Source organism: Pelophylax lessonae, assembly GCF_965119305.1.
Source record: "Pelophylax lessonae genome assembly, chromosome: 8".
Classification (NCBI taxonomy): Eukaryota; Metazoa; Chordata; class Amphibia; order Anura; family Ranidae; genus Pelophylax; species Pelophylax lessonae.
The window spans coordinates 39043535-39060814 of NC_138775.1; the positions used below are offsets into that span (position 1 = coordinate 39043535).

At 45.8% G+C, this 17280-nt stretch overlaps 1 protein-coding gene across 1 annotated transcript in view; it reads right to left on the minus strand.

Annotated features, from left to right (window-relative positions):
• GXYLT2 (glucoside xylosyltransferase 2) overlaps window positions 1-17280 on the minus strand; it is an 89235-nt gene that overhangs the window by 41141 nt on the left and 30814 nt on the right. Inside the window, exons 2-3 of the mRNA XM_082266436.1 lie at window positions 11560-11743; window positions 9416-9547 (exon numbers count right to left, since the gene is read on the minus strand). Of these exons, the coding sequence (XP_082122562.1) occupies window positions 9416-9547; window positions 11560-11743 (316 nt within the window). The remainder of the gene's footprint in view (window positions 1-9415; window positions 9548-11559; window positions 11744-17280) is intronic.

The window sequence follows — 17280 nt, forward strand, 5'->3', positions numbered from 1 at the left end:
GACAGAATCTGGCCAATCCCTAGGCAGAAGATCCTGGCATGGTGGTTGGATCAGTCCTTAAATAGCCTGGGCAGCAGGGGAGTCAGGTGGAAGATGGGAGTGCTGAGGTGTGTGTAGCCTGGAAAGGGGCACCGGGGAAGGGGGGTTCTGCCTCCAGGCTGGAGGAGGAGAGAAGGAAGGATGCTTAAAGAGGGATCTCCACTGCCCTGCAATCCAAAGGGGTAGGACAGCCTGTAAAGCCAGGGAAGAAACTAGCCCAGCGAAAGACCTGAAAGCAGTTTCGCCAATAGCTGCAGGGCAAGTACAGTATTAGTACCTCTATGGGCCTACAAAGGAGAGAGCTGAAAGGTGCCATAGCCAACCAGTTCTCCCCGGGACAATGCTAAAAAAACAGCCTGTTCTGGAATTCCTTGCTCTGGGATACTCTTCAAGACAGGTAAGTAGATGGCCACTTTCTAGCTGGGGTCTGAAGAGGTTCATTTAAAGGGGAACATGTGCTCCTTAAAGAGACTGTTACTGATCTGTTAAGAGACAGAAACCACTCTGGAGGGATTAGAAAGTCCAGTATCTATCCTTTTTGTACCGAAATAGGAAGTTTTGTTTCAAGTCAAGTTGGGCATCCCATATACCCCTAGACCCTATCCAAGATGTGTACCCTAAAATAAAACAACAAAAACAAGCCCACGAACTGGTTACTGACTTTGGATGTACGTTGGAAAATGTCTTTTGCCTGGCTGTGCAGTCTATAGGAGGGACCCAAAAACTCAGCGGCTCCTAGGGGGGTAGCGCTACATAGAGAGTACAAAGGGTTAATGGGCAGCATAGCGTGCCATCTGATCTACAGTTCTAGATTGACATGAAAGTGGATTAATAAAAGTTCATTCCTTGCAATCCTTACCTCTACCCATGATGCACATAGCAGAATGTAAAATTATTAGCATTTAGATTGTAAGCTCTTAGGAGCAACCTCCTTTCTCCACCCTGTCAACTATGTCATCCTATCAGCATCGCAGGGGTGGGAGGAGCTGCAGATCTGGATGGAGGGTGGGAGCTGTCCAACTTATTTACCAAGAGGGTGATTACCCACCTCCCGCTCTCTGTCCAGGACAGTCTGTACTGTCTCCATGTCCCCCCCCCCCCGCCCTGCTGATAGGATGACATCATCAGCGGGGTTGTAGACCCAGGAGAGGACACACAGGATGCTACATGGCACGGCCACTCCCCAGACAGGAATGTCATGGACGGCGGTCGCTGCTCACTTTCTGCTGTGTCCCCCGGCTAACAGGCCATGGACCGGTACCTGACTGCGGCCCGGGGGGCAGATACCTGTGAAAACCATGTACCTGCTCCCACTGCATAGGCTTCCCTGCTTCCTTATGGAGGCGGGCGCGTGCCTCCGGTGGTGCACGTGCGCCCCCAGGAGCGCTCCCGCGAACCGCCGTACCAAGCCAGCCTGCTGCAGTATATCTGCGGCGGGCGGTCTGCGAGTGGTTAATGGCACCACAAGCATGAACCACGGTTGCATTGCTTTTCCGAAACAGCGCAACGCGCACATTTTTTGTGGGTTTTGTTACACGTTTAGGAAATGCGCAGGTGTAAATGCAGCCTAAAGAAAATAATTTTGGCAAAAAGAACCCCCAATGAGGTCCCCAAGAAATATAATAAGCCAGTGGCCACCTGTTACCGCAATATCTTTTGGCTAGACTGACTCTTTAATCTACAGTGGAGTCTAATGCGGTGGAAAGTTATGAGAGACCGGTAAGATTTGTAATCCGGGGCCGCTCTAAGAACAGGTGTGACAACTCTCTACCCTCCAGGCTGGCCTCCGGTGTTTGGGGGAGGGGCACTGCTCCTCCCCCAAATTGGGAATTACCAAGCAGATTAATACACACAGCATATAACACGGTCACTCTGCGTGCTTTCACACGGTTCAGGGTTACTGTTCTTCCTGCCTCAACTTTGTGTGGACAAGTGTAAAAAATCAAATGTACAGTGCCTTGAAAAAAGTATTCATACCCCTTGAAATTTTTCCACATTTTGTCATGTTACAACCAAAAACGTAAATTTATTTTTTGCGGATTTTATGTGATAAACCAACACAAAGTGGCACATAACTGTGAAGTGGAAGGAAAATGATAAACGGTTTTTAGAATTTTTTACAAATAAATATGTGAAAAGTTTGGCGTGCATTTGTATTCACCCCCCTTTACTCTGATACCCCTAACTAAAATCTAGTAGAACCAATTGCCTTCAGAAGTCACCTAATTCGTAGAGTCCACCTGTGTGTAATTTAATCTCAGAAAAATACAGCTGTTCTGTGAAGCCCCCAGAGGTGTGTTAGAGAACCTTAGTAAACAAACAGCAACATGAAGGCCAAGGAACACGCCAGACAGGTCAGGGATAAAGTTGTAGGGAAGTTTAACCTGTTCCGGCCGCCCACCGCATATATACTGCGGCAGGCTGGCCCTCCTTGCGCGAACCGACTTAGGGCTACGTCGGTCGCGCACCTGCAGCTAGGGGGCGAGCGTGCGCCCTCACTCGTCAACGGGGACTCCGATGCATGGGGCAGGCGACACATGCGATCGCTCCCAGCTGAGAGAGAACAACGGTCAGCTGTTGTAAACACAGCTGACCGTTCTTCTCCCTGGAATGATCACAGAGCTCATGTGACCCTTCTATATAGTATCACAGGTCTCTATGGTCATTTCACAAGCCCCTCCCCCCACAGTTAGAATCACTCCCCTAAGCACACATTTAACCCCTTGATCACCCACAGTGTTAATCCCTTCCCTGCCAGTGTCATTATTACAGAAACAGTGCACATTTTTAGCACTGATCATTGCAGTAATGTCACTGGTCCCCCCAAAAGTGTAAAAATTGTCAGTTAGGGGTCCGATCTCTCTGCCGCAATGTTGCAGTCCCACTAAAAATCACAGATCGTCACCATTACTAGTAAAAAAAAAAAAACAATAAAAAATGACATAAATCTTTCCCGTAGTTAGTAGACACGATACTTTTTGCGCAAACCAATTTTTTTTTACCAAAAATATGTAGCAGAAAACAAACTGGCCTGAAATGTTAAAAAAATTGATTTTTACATTTTTGTGGGGTAATGTTATATAGCAGAATGTGAAAAATATTGTTTTTTTTTTTTTTTTTTTGACAGAATTGTCGCTTTTTTTGTTTATAGCACAAAAAATAAAAATCGCAGAGGTGATCAAATACCACCAAAAGAAAGCTCTATTAGTGGGGAAAAAAAGGACATCAATTTTATTTATTTGGTTACAGCGCTGTACGACCGCGAAATTGTCCAATAAAGTAACGCAGTCCCAAATCGCAAAATATGGCCTGGTCATTAAGTGGGAAAATCTTCCGGTCCAGAAGTGGTTAAAGCAGGGTTAGGTTATAAAAAAATATCCTAAGCCTTGAACATCTCACGGAGCACTGTGCAATCCATCATCGGTAAAATAGAAAGAGTATGGTACAACTGCAAACCTACCAAGACATGGCCGTCCACCTAAACTGACAGGCCGGGCAAGGAGAGCATTCATCAGAGAAGCAGCCAAGAGGTCCATGGTAACTCTGGAGGAGCTCAGGAGGGAGAATCTGTCCACAGGACAACTATTAGTTGTGCACTCCACAAATCTGGCCTTTATGGAAGAGTGGGAAGAAGAAAGCCATAAGAAGTCCCATTTGCAGTTTGCATGAAGCCATGTGGGAAGGGGGGGGGGGGGCACAGCAAATACATGGAAGGAGGTGCTCTGGTCAGATGAGACCAAAATTTAACTTTTTGGCAGGAAAACTAACACTGCACATCACCCTGAACACACCATCCCCACTGTGAAACATGGTGGTGGCCGTATCATGTTGTGGGGATGCTTTTTTTCAGCAGGGACTGGGAAGCTAGTCAGAGTTGATGGGAAGAAGGATGGAGCCAAATACAGGGCAATCTTAGAAGAAAACCTGTTAGAATCTGTAAAAGACTTGAGACTGGGACGGAGGTTCACCTTCCAGCAGGACAACGACCCTAAACATACAGCCAGAGATACAATGTAATGGTTTAGATCAAAGCATATTCATGTGTTAGAATGGCCCAGTCAAAGTCCAGACCTAAATCCAATTGAGAATCTGTGGGAAGACTCGAAAATTACTGTTCACAGACGCTCTCCATCCAATCTGACAGAGCTTGAGATATTTTGCAAAGAAAAAATGGGGAAAAATGTAATTCTCTAGATGTGCAAAGCTAGTAGAGACATCCCCAAAAAGACTTGCAGCTGTAATTGCAGTGAAAGGCGGTTCTACAAAGTATTGACTCAGGGGGGCTGAATACAAATGCACACTAGAGCTGCACGATTAATCGTATGAAAATCGCGATCTTGATTCACCCCCCCTGACGATCTAAACCTGACATATGCTCGATTCTTTGCATAGCTGCATTGCTGTGAGGAAGCAGAGAGAACAGCTGTGGAAAAAAAAAAAAAAAAAAACTCCTGCAAACTATCAGCATTAAAGCGGAGTTCCGGGCAGAGAATCGTTTTTTTTTTTAACATACCCCCGGGACAGTCAGGGCTAGCACATTCCACAATGGCTAGCCTCTGATCTGTCCCGGTTCGCACTTACCTTTTAGAAGAAATACTTACTTAGAAGTTTTCTTCCACAGCGTTTCCATCTCGGTTGTGGGCAGCTGAAGCCGGCGCGGTCCTCTTCTCCGTCTTCTTCCGCGTCTTCGTGTCCCAGAATGCGCTGCACCGGCCCCTCTCGTCACTTCCGGTGCGGCGCCGCATTCCTAAACAGCTTCTGGGCATGCCCAGAAGCTGTTTAGCAGGGGAATGCGGCGTCGCCCGGAAATGACGAGCGGGGCCGGTGCGGCGCATTGATTCCTGGGAGCTATGACGTTCAGCTCCCAGGAATCATAGCGAGACAGGAAGTGACGGGGTGAGCCGCGGCTCCGAGGGAGGAAGCTGTCATAGGTGAGTATTTACGATCGTCAATTACAAGGTGAGTTTTTAAAAAAAAAAAAATCTAACTATCCAATTCCTTTTCAGGTTAGGCTGAACTAGCGGACGGGCACAAAAAAAAAATATCGTTTTTGTGCCCGGAACTCCGCTTTAAGTCTCCCAGTAACTATAAACAAAATGATTACATTGTATCTTTTCCTTCCCTCTGTCAGGGAGAAAGGAAGTTTAAAGTGGAGTTCCACCCTATTTTTATACTTACCTCCATCTTCTCGCTCCGGGTCACCTGAAAAAGAAATGGATAATCGCATATTTTTTTTTTACTTACCTCGTAGCGAAGAAAAAATACTTACCTTACTTCCTTCTTCCTCCTTCCTCGGCCGCGGCCCGTCGTCACTTCCTGGCTCTGCAATGATTCCTGGGAGCTGAACGTCATCGCTCCCAGGAATCATTGCGCCTGCACCGACCCTGACGTCAGTTCCGGGTCGCGCGCGTCATCCCCTTCTAAACAGCTTCTGGGCATGCCCAGAAGCTGTAGAGGGATGACGCGTGCGACCCGGAAGTGACGTCGGGGCCGGCGCAGAGCATCGTGGGACCAAAGAAGGCGGAAGAAGACGCCGAAGGGGATCTCGCTGGCTTCAAGCTGCCCACATCTGAGATGGCAGCGCTGGACAAGACGTTTGCAAGGTAAGTATTTGTCCTAACAGGTAAGTGCAACCCGGGACAGATCAGAGGCTAGCCATTGTGGAATGTACTAGCCCTGACTGTCCCGGGGGTATTAAAAAAAAAAAAAAAAAAAAAAATCCAGGGTGGAACTCCGCTTTAAGCTCTTAAAGACTAGACCTTTTTCTGACACTTGTTGCTTGCAAGTTAAAATCAGTTTTTTTTTTGCTAGAAAAGTACTTAGAACTCCCAAACATTTTATATATTTTTTTAGCAGAGACCCTACAGAATAAAATGGCGATTGTTGTAATATTTTATGTCACACTGTATTTGCGCAGCAGTCTTTCAAACACAATTATTAGACTTTGATGAATAAAAAAAAAAACGTAACAGTAAAGTTATCCCAATTTTTTTTTGTTACACAGAGAATCGTGAGAGAATCGTGATCTTTTTTCCAAGCTAAAAAATCGTGATTCTCATTTTGGCCAGAATCGTGCAGCTCTAATGCACACCACACTTTTCACATATTTATTTGTAAAAAATGTTGAAAACCATTTATCATTTTCCTTCCACTTCACAATTATGTGCCACTTTGTGTTGGTCTATCACATAAAATCCCAATAAAATAAATTTAGGCCCCTTTCACACAGGCGGACCGTTCAGATCCGCCTGTCCGTTTTTTTGGCGGATCTGAACGGTCCCCCCATGCATTCCTATGGGGCATCGGATGGCAGCGGAGACATGTCCGCTGACATCCGACCCGATCCGATCCGTCAAATCTGGACGGACGGAAACCCTATTTTCCATCCGTCCAGCGGATCGGATCGGACGGGATCGGATGAGAATGGACCGACGGTCCGTTCCCATCCGATTTCCCCCATAGAGATGCATGGGGAACTGACAGCTGTGTCTCTGCACACAGCGCGGAGACACAGCTGTCATCCTTCTGCTCAGCGGGGGATCGGCGGCTCAACCCCCCGCTGAGAAAAGCGGAGTCCGTTTGACGGACATAGTGTGTGAAAGGAGCCTTAAGGTTTTAGTTGTAACATGACAAAATGTGGAAAACTTCAAGGAGTATGAATACTTTTTCAAGGCACTGTAGCATAAAGAGCACCTTCACAACTTGTCAGATGACTTGCGATACATTACCTGGAATTCATAAAGATTGGTGCAGACAGATTTTGCGAAAGCATTTTTCATGCATTCTAAAAGTGGTGCAGCATGTGCCAAATTCATGCACCCATCCAGGAACTTTCACTTGAATTTGGCACATGCCCTGTCACTTTTAGAAAGCACGTGAGACACTTTTGAAAAATCTGTCTGGGCCAGTTTCTCTACGAACACCAAAAAAGAGCTGGTTATAATTAGCTCCATTTTCGTAAGCTACGACCTGTCAGTATTCTAGCTTGAATGCAATGTGATGCATTGGACCACTACCTGAATTTTTTGCACAAGTTGCTGTCAGGACCAAAAGTGTCGCAAATGCTTCATAAATTTGTCGCAATGGATTAACCAGAGAAATTAACGTTAGAAAAGTGGCGCAATTTTATGCAACCTAGTATTTTTACAGTAAAGTATGCATCCGCTAAAAATGGATAGACAAAGACCACGCATGATCAGAAACATGAAAATAACCCATAAAAAGCCTGGCTGCCATTGTTTTTGTTTTGCAGTGTAGTTAAGCAACTAGGAAGCTTTTCAAGAATTGTACAAAAAAAAAAAAAATCATACGGTTAGTACGCATTGTTGAATTCGATACTGGTATCATGCAACAAAATGCGAACGATAAGTCGTCCGAATATCTGATCGCGTGTACGAGGCATAAGGCAGACTTCTGGGAAGATTGGTGAGCCAATCACACAAGCAGGAAATGTTTCTGGGGTGTGGTCAGTATACATTCTGTGTACAGAACATCTTCAGGTAGCCATATTGCATTGCATTTTCAGAAAATTAAAGCAGCTGTAGATTGAAAAGGAAAGGTCATTTTTAATAACATTCAATTACAATATGATTTGTGTCGCAATTGTATACGCTGTATTGTTTTTTCTTTATTTGCTGATTTTTTTCCCCACGAAAGTGGAGTTACCCTTTAAAAATACTATACTAAGTGCACTTTACCTCTATGCATGTCCATTCAAAATCATTACTAATATCCTTAAAGGGTAACTCCACTTTCATGGGGAAAAACAATATAGCGTATACAATTGTGACAAAAATCATATTGTAATTGAATGTTATTAAAAATTATCTTTCCTTTCCAATCTGCAGCTGCTTGAATTTTCTGAAAATGCAATGCAATATGGCTACCTGGAGGTGCTCTGTACACAGAATGCATACTGACCACACCCCAGAAACATTTCTTGCTTGTGTGATTGGCTCACCAATTTTCCCAGAAGTCTGTCTAAGATACAAGTCAGATTTCTGGCATCCCTGCAACAAAAATGTCATTTTTTGGTGAGATACTCCCTATAGGAACATGTCTAAAGGGATGCAGGCCCAGCAGATTTCCTCATCAGAGCTCAGCAGCTTCCACACCTGATAGATAATTATGAAACCGTTTCCAGGGCAGCACAGTGGTGTAGTGGTTAGCACTTTCACCTAGCAGCAAGAGGGTCGCTGGTTCGAATCCCAACCACGACACTACCTGCCTGGAGTTTGCATGTGCTCCCTGTGCCTGCGTGGGTTTCCTCCGGGTACTCCAGTTTCCTCCCACACTCCAAAGACATGCTGGTAGGTTAATTGGATCCTGTATAAAATTGGCCCTACTGTGTATATATGTGAGTTAGGGACCTTAAATTGTAAGCTCCTTGAGGGCAGGGACTGATGTGAATGTGCAATGTATATGTAAAGTGCTGTGTAAATTGACAGCGCTATATAAGTACCTGAAATAAATAAATAAAATAAAATGAAATCCACTCAGCACAGAGGAACAATGATTTCTTCAGAATAACAAAAGGTAGGAATCTGCAACAAAGTTTGTTAAAATCCTTGTAATGTACAGAGATCACCCAGAGGGGAATGTTTTTTCTCAACAAAAGTGGAATTACTCTTTAAAATTTACAGCAGATGGTAAGTTATAATCTACATTACTGTGTTTGTCCTTCTCAGGACTTTCTTGGTTTCAGACAAGTTTATCAAACGTTAAAGAGGAAGTAAACCCTCCTCTGACACTTTTACCTATAGGTAAGTCTATATTAAGGCTTACCTATAGGTACTGTAAATATCTCCTAAACATGTACCGTTTAGGAGATATTTACCTTACATACAGCCAGTGACGTCACTGGCGCATGCGCTCTGAAGGAACGGCCGCTGGTGCCGTTTCTTCAGAGCCCCGTGCCGTGACCTTCGGCTCCCGCGCGCGTGCATGGGAGTGACGTCACCGCGTCTCCGGCCAATCAGATGGCCGGATGACGCGATCCCGGAAGACAGGCGACTGGACATGTCGCCCATCATACAGGTGAGTGAGCGGCACAGCGGGGGCTCGTTCTTAGGTAAGTATTTCATAATGAGCTAGTATGCGATGCATACTAGCTCATTATGGGTTTTCTCTTTCAGGTTGCAGCAAAAAAAAAGTTTTGAGGGTTTACAACCTCTTTAAGGCAGATCTGCAAACAGTGAATGTCGCAAAGCAAAATACAATTTTTAAACAGAAAAACATATGCCAGCCAGGAGAGCTTAAATAACACATAAAATGAATTCCTGGCTGGAAGGAAACTGAAAAATGCATAAGAAGCAAAGACAAGCTGACCAGATGCAGAAAGGATATTAACGTCTGAATGCAATATTATTATTCTTACCGGAAGAAAAAGTCTCTGAGCCGCGCAGGGCTTGAATAATTTCTTCCATTCCTGAGCATTTCCAACCGAAAACGTGATTGGATAGATCTTATATTCAAACCTCCTGGATAACTGACGGGGCCATTCCCTGAGCTGCAGGAGAAAAACATGAAAAGAGGGATAAGATTGACACAAACTCTGCCAGCAAGTCAAGTTAGGAAATTTATGGGGGTTTTTGATTTATTTAGATTTTCAGGCCTAAGATAATTTTTTTTTAATCATTTTTAGGCAAATATGAAATATTACACAGAAATATTTTAGGTTTACTATTTCTAGACTGCTGGTTTAGCTCTTGGCTTCTTTTCACATGCTTACCAGATTATCCTTAGGCCTCGTGCACACGGGACGTTTTTCCGGCTGCTGTTTTTAGCGTCATGCGTTTTTTTTCCACAGCCAGTAAACTCCCCAGCATGTTATCCTAGGTGTCCATGCACATTTGGGTTTTGAGAGGAGTTTTTCAGCTGTAAAAACACTCTAAGGGCCCTTTCACATGGGCGTTTCGCATGTCCGTATATCATCCTATTTTTTGCGGATGATATACGGACATAATGTATGTCAATGGCATTGCGAATGACCATCCGCTGACATCCGATTTTCGTCCTTTCAGTTCTGTTCCGTTTTTTGGAACGGAAGAGAACCCTATTTTTGTTCCATTTAAAAAACGGAACGGATGCAAAATCGGAAGTCAGTGGTGTCATCCGCTGACATCCGCAATGCCCATAGACTTACATTATGTCCGTATATCATCCGCAAACGGATGGGATGATATGCGGACATACGGAGCGGATGACACAAGTGTCATCCGTGTCCGTGATAATAAAAAAAAAAAAGTGTCGGAGCGGATCGCAATGCGGTCCGATCCGTGTTAAAGAGCCCTAACTCTGATAAAAGCTGAAAAACGCTAAAAAAACAGGGCTATTTGGCATTTATCAGCGTTTTTGAGCCATAAGCTTCTGTGGGAGTATATTTTTTTCTAAAAAGAAGCCCAAAAGTGCTACAGCTGAAAAACGCTTAAAAACGCTACTGCAAAAACACTGAAAACTCCTTCTACATCTACAGCTTTCTACTGGCGTTTTGATAATGTTCAGTGTGCATGAGGCCTTAAAGAGACTGTCACCTTGACTATTGGGGACAAAAGGATGAGGATTTTTTAAAGCAGTAGTAAACCTGTTATTAAGTTAACTAATTTAGGCTCCATGTACACGGGACGTTGTTCCCTTTGAATGCTGGAATTTTTAGGACGTTTGAAACGTCCGTTCGGTCGCGTTTGTACCCGCGTTTAGCGGGCGTTTGCGTTTAGAACCGTTCCTAGAGGTCAAAAAAATTATTCCCCTTTAAAATGGAAAAATGCGAAGCTGAACGCGGGTCATCGCGTTCGGTCGCGTTTGGACGCGTTCGGTCGCGTTTTTGCGTTTGAAATGCTGGGAAACACACGTTCGAACGCAAATAATTGCGTTCTAAAAAAAGTCCCTGAACGCAACTGCCTGCAAATGACTGTAAACGACCTGGTGTACATGGACAGATAAGATAACATGGAGCTGCATTCAGGGGCTTCTGAAAAAAACGCCCAACTGCTCCTAAACGGCCATTTCCAGCGTCCCGTGTACATGGAGCCTTATAGTCCTTATAATGTAATAATAAAGTTATGTGCTAGTATGCATTGGATACTCCCTTGCTCATCTTTTTAACATAGCTGCTGGATCAATATACTCAAAATCACCATAGTATGTGACTTTCTCCTATGATGTGGGGCTCAGGCCCAACAGTCAATCACATGAAGGAAAGACTGACATCACTGTTCCCTGTAAACCCAAACACTGGGTATGTTGCACTGGCAGCTAAAGAAGGAGGAGCGCCACTGCACTGATTGGAAGTCTGTGGGTGCCACATGAAGATAGCAGGCACCATGATGCAAATTCTAAACCCATCCTGCATTTCAATTTTTCAAATTTTTCTTGAAAGCAGACAACAATTACACAAAATCCATTGGAATTTCCCTAATACACAGACTGCAAGAACAGAAGCCCTTCAGGTCCCTGCCTAGAAGGGCTGCGCATTGGGCAAAAATGTACCCAACAATCCCGATCAGGTTCTTTTTCACCAACCTTGCGTTCAAACTCTGGTTTCAATTCGTCTTCTGCAAAGATGTGAAATCGAAGCTTCTTCACACTAAAGAGCACAGCAGATTTCAGCATGGTCACCGTCTCCTCTACACGATCCCCACATGCCACCACAGCAAGATGCATCCATTCCACGGGGACAGAAACTTTCTGTTTTTGCTCGGGAACTCTGCAGAATGAAAGAAAGTGGACCAGTTAATTTGGAGTTCTATTTAATTTGACTGTACACATCCCTCTCTATCTTGAAGACCCCAGTTGAAGATAGAACTCTTATACTGAATCCAATAAAGCAGCCATTCTCAACCAGGGTTTCTCCAAAGTAGAAGAAGGCAACCTTTCAGAGGTTGAGATCTACCTGGGCAACATGGAGGAAAGCTGAAGATACACAGCAGTGTTCTCTGCTCCCCTTTACATCATACCCCAAAGTGGTGTCCTCAGTCCCCCTTCACATCTACCCCCACAGTAGTGTCCTCTGCCCTCCTTCACATTACCCCCCACAGTAGTGTCCTCTGCCCTCCTTCACATTACCCCCCACAGTAGTGTCCTCTGGCCCTTTCACATCACTCCCAACAGTATTGTCCTCTGCCCTCCTTCACATTACCCCCCACAGTAGTGTCCTCTGCCCTCCTTCACATTACCCCCCACAGTAGTGTCCTCTGCCCTCCGTCACATTACCCCCCACAGTAGTGTCCTCTGCCCTCCTTCACATTACCCCCCACAGTAGTGTCCTCTGCCCTCCTTCACATTACCCCCCACAGTAGTGTCCTCTGCCCTCCTTCACATTACCCCCCACAGTAGTGTCCTCTGCCCCTTTCACATCACTCCCAATAGTAGTGTCCTCTACCCTCCTTCACATTACCCCCCACAGTAGTGTCCTCTGCCCTCCTTCACATTACCCCCCACAGTAGTGTCCTCTGCCCTCCTTCACATTACCCCCCACAGTAGTGTCCTCTGCCCTCCTTCACATTACCCCCCACAGTAGTGTCCTCTGCCCCTTTCACATCACTCCCAACAGTAGTGTCCTCTACCCTCCTTCACATTACCCCCCACAGTAGTGTCCTCTGCCCTCCTTCACATTACCCCCCACAGTAGTGTCCTCTACCCTCCTTCACATTACCCCCCACAGTAGTGTCCTCTACCCTCCTTCACATTACCCCCCACAGTAGTGTCCTCTACCCTCCTTCACATTACCCCCCACAGTAGTGTCCTCTGCCCTCCTTCACATTACCCCCACAATAGTGTCCTCTGTCCCCTTCACATCACCCTCTCACTAAAGTGTCCTCTGCCCCTCCTCCCCCCACAGTAGTGTTCTGTACCCCCTTCATATCAGCCCCCCCCCCCCACTGTTGTGTCTACTGTCCTCTTCACATCACCGTCTCACTGCAGTGTCATCTGCCCCCATAGCACTGTCCTCTGCCCCCCTCCCCCCACAGTAGTGTTCTGTACCCCCCTTCACATCACCCCCCCCCCCCACTGTAGTGTCCACTGTCCCCTTCACATCACCCTCTCACTGCAGTGTCATCTGCCCCCATAGCAGTGTCCTCTGCCCCCCCCCCCACAGTAGTGTTCTGTACTCCCTCCCCCCTTTACATCACCCCCCCCCCCACTGTAGTGTTCTCTACCCCCCAAAGCAGTGTCCTCTGTCCATTTCACATCACAATTACCCCCCCCGCCTTCACACACTGTATTGTCCTCTGCCCCCCCCCCCCCCCCTCCAACAGTGTCTCCTCTGTCCCCTTCACATCATCAGCCCCCCCCTACATACACACAGCCCTGTGTAGGTAGCACTTCCCACCTGCCAACAGGTGTACAGAATAGCAGAGATCAGGATACAGCATAGTGCTTTGTGGAAGGCAGAAGTGGGAGCTGCCAGAGTTAACATTTCAAAATAACAAGCTAGTGATTGGTTGCTAGGACCACCTCATAACCAATCACTGAGGCAACTCCTGCCCCCACCCTCCATCCAGTGCTATGATGCCTCCTGCTCTCTGCTCTGCAGAGAACATGAGAGCGGTGGAGGCTAGAGGGAGGCGGAGCCATGGTCACAATCTACCTGTCGGCTCCCCGCAGCTGACCAGTCAACTGCAATTGAGGCTTGCCGACGCCCACTCCAGAGGTAGCTAGGGGTCCCTTTAGCTATGGCTGATTGACCTCCCACCTGATGATGCCTACATAGTTCTGGGGCCAATGCCACTTGGCAAAGCCAGTGGCATGTCACCATTATTTTTTTAACCTGTCTGTTAGGATGGCATTTGGACCATCACTGTAAGGGGAGAATTTTCCACCAACCACCAATGTAAGGGGCATTCCTCTACTGACTCCTGAAGAGTGAAGAATACATTTTTGGAGTTCCCTGAGACCTGAAAGTATTTCAAGGTGTTCCTTGGGGGTAAAAATATTGAGAAAGACCGATCTGATGTGTATTTCAATTCCTAGTGAACCTAACATGCTACTAACCAAAAATCATCTGCAAAGCTTCCAAGTTTCATGGGTTAAAAGCCCAACCCTGCTTCCTCCCACTTTTGAATTTTCTCAACTTCACCAGGCTTTGAACCTGCTGACCTAGGGAGCTATGCATATGCATACCAGAGAAGCACTGGATTTCAAGCCCCCCAGGAGCCAAAATGCAAAAGGAATTCAACATGTTGGCACCTGAAGGTGCTAAAGGCACTGAATTTGGTACACTGGTGACACTTCAGGCTTACCTTACCGTGTATCTACAGTATAGTTAAGCCCATGTTTTTTTTAACTGTGGCTACAGTAAGGAAGAGTTAGAACCCTTGTCAGGTTCTTACTGGAGAGAATCATCTCTGTGTGTTCTGGTGACCCCTGTTATTGAGTTAAAAAATGGTAGAAAATTCAAACTTTTACAACAGTCACCGAGAAATCAGGTGAGCGGAAATCTTCCAATGGGGACAAAACTAAAAACATTTTGTCTGCACATATACTTTATTCTTAATGCAAAACTCCAGCAAAAATACCAAGATGAAAATGAATAGCTCGATAATAATAAAAAAGCAGCTTTTGTGGCGCACTGTTTATTTTCAATCTGGAGCTTTCCCTAGCAGTACCAATTTTCTTCCACAATATGTTTTCAGTCTAATGACCAGCATCATTCAACCTACTTCCCCCAAACCCAAACTGTCCAAGACCCATCCCAGTCTGTGACTGGACAGTGAAAGGAGAAGCAGCACAGTGATGGGCTCATCTCTCCCTGACATCGTGTTCTCCACCATGTTCAGTCAGAGAACAATTTGCTTTAATTCAGAAAATGCAAAGCATTCTGTGAATGGCACCCCTGCTGAGCGGCCTACTGTGTTCACAATGTATCAAGTCAGCCACTCAGAACAGGACCCGAAAGTAAGTGGAGATCACTGAAATAGCAGTGTCCATTTTGGTGATTTCAAGTTGCCTAGGCATCAGCCAGGTATGGTATATATACATAGTTACAGTGGTCCAAGCTGGATTAAAGCAGAGCTCCACCCAAAAGGGGAAGCTCCGCTTGTTCGCACCCTCCACTGCCACATTTGGCACTTTTTGGGGGGGAAGGGGGGAGCGGATACCTGTCAAAACTAGGTACTCGCTCCCACTTCCGGGATTTGGATCTACTTCCTGCTTCCTCATCATGGCATTTGATTGACAGCAGCGTAAGCCAATAGCTACCTCAGCTATCAATCTGCCCAAAGGGGAGAGAAACAGCTCTCATGCACATCGCTGGATCAGACTGGGCTCAGGTAAGAATAAGGGGGTGCTTGGGGGCTCCTGCGGTACAGAAGTTTTTTTTTAACCTTAACGCATAGAATGCATTAGAGTAAAAAACCTTGAGGCTTTAGAATCACTTTAAGCAATTATCTTTCTTTGGCATTAACCGCTTCCCGACCACCCCCCGCCTTTTTACTGCGGCAGGGTGGCTCTCCTGCGCAAACCGACGTAGACCTACGTCGGTCACACGCGGGAAGCTGTCAGCGTGCTCCTGCCCCCATTCGGCAGCGGGGAAGCCGATGCATGGGTCAGGCGGCTCCGATTGCCGCCTGACAACCGCGATCGCTCCCCGCTGAGAGAGAGAAGAACAGTCAGCTGTTGTAAACACAGCTGACCGTTCTTCTCCCTGGAATGATCATAGAGCCCATGTGATCCTTCTATATAGGATTACATCACTCTATGGTCATTTCAGAAGCCACACCCCCCCCACAGTTAGAATCACTCCCCTAGGCTCACATTTAACCCCTTGATCACCCACAGGGTTAACCCCTTCCCTGCCAATGGCATTATTACAGTAACAGTGCATGTTGTTAGCACTGATTAATGTAGTAATGTCACTGGTACCCCCAAAAGTGTCAAAAATGTCAGTTAGGGGTCCGATCTGTCCGCCGCAATGTCGCAGTCCCTCAAAAAATAGCAGATCGCGAGCGATGTTATATAGCAGAATGTCTTTTTTTTTTTTTTTCAGAATTGTCGCTCTTTTTTTGTTTATAGCGCCAAAAATAAAAATCGCAGAGGTGATCAAATACCACCAAAAGAAAGCTCTATTTGTGGGGATAAAGGACATCAATTTTATTTGGGTACAGCATCGCGCAACCGTTAAAAATAAAGCAGTGCCGAATCACAAAATTGGGCCTGGTCCGGGAAGGGGGCAAATCCTTCCGGTCTTAAAGGGGTTAAAGAAAAGAAAATAGTTTGATTCGTCCATCAATAATCCATCCCACTGCGCTATTGAATTCTGACAGCAGGATTTTTCCCAGCAGCCACGGGTCTAACCTGAACACGATTCTTTGGTTGGCAATAATCGCAGGAAAAGAACCAGTCAGGCTGGTTGTACTGAAAGAGGAAGTAAACTTCCCTATGTAATTTTTACCTATAGGTAAGCCCATGATAAGGCGTACCTATAGGTACTGTAAATATCCCCTAAACGTGCACCGCTTAGGTGATATTTACTTTAAATGCAGCCAGTGACATCACTGGCGCATGCGTTCTGAAGGAACGGCCGCCCATGCCGTGAACAGCGGCTCCCACGCGCATGTGCAGGAGTGAAGTCCTCACTGCTCCAGCCAATCAGACAGCCAGAGGACTCTTCGTGCATACTAGCTCATTATGCCTTTGTCTTAGGCCCCTTTTACTCTTGTGCAACTTGTCCTGCGACTTGGGACTTTAAAGTAGTCCCTGCACTCATTTGGGCTGATTTTAATGCGTTTTGAAGTCCATAGACATAGGTATTGGTGCAAGTCCAGTCAAAATCACGGCAAAAAAATTGCAGTAAAATTGCGTGACTTTTAGGTCACATAAGTGTGAAAGGGGCCTTACGGCTTTTTATTTTTTAGGAGGTTTACAACCTCCTTGAAGTCGATCGATAAAGTGATACAACCAGCCTGCCAATACGTGGATCAAAGTTACACAATGTTTTTAGTCTTCAAATACTCAACCTAACTTCATAAAGGTGCAGCTACTCTTCCTCCATTCCACACAATTCATCTCATTGTTTTCATCCTCAAACAACAATAGAGACCCAACTTCCTCTCCAAGTTGGCAAAAAGTCACTTTTTTTTCCCTCTGTATTGTTTTATCAGTTGACTGAGGGATTGGGATACAAACAGGAAGGAGCCTGAAAAACAAAGTTGCATCAAACAGGACACAAAGCAACGTTTCATCTTCTATGGCACTTTTCCACTGCAAGTAACGGCTCGGCTCCACTCGGCACTGCTTGGCCCT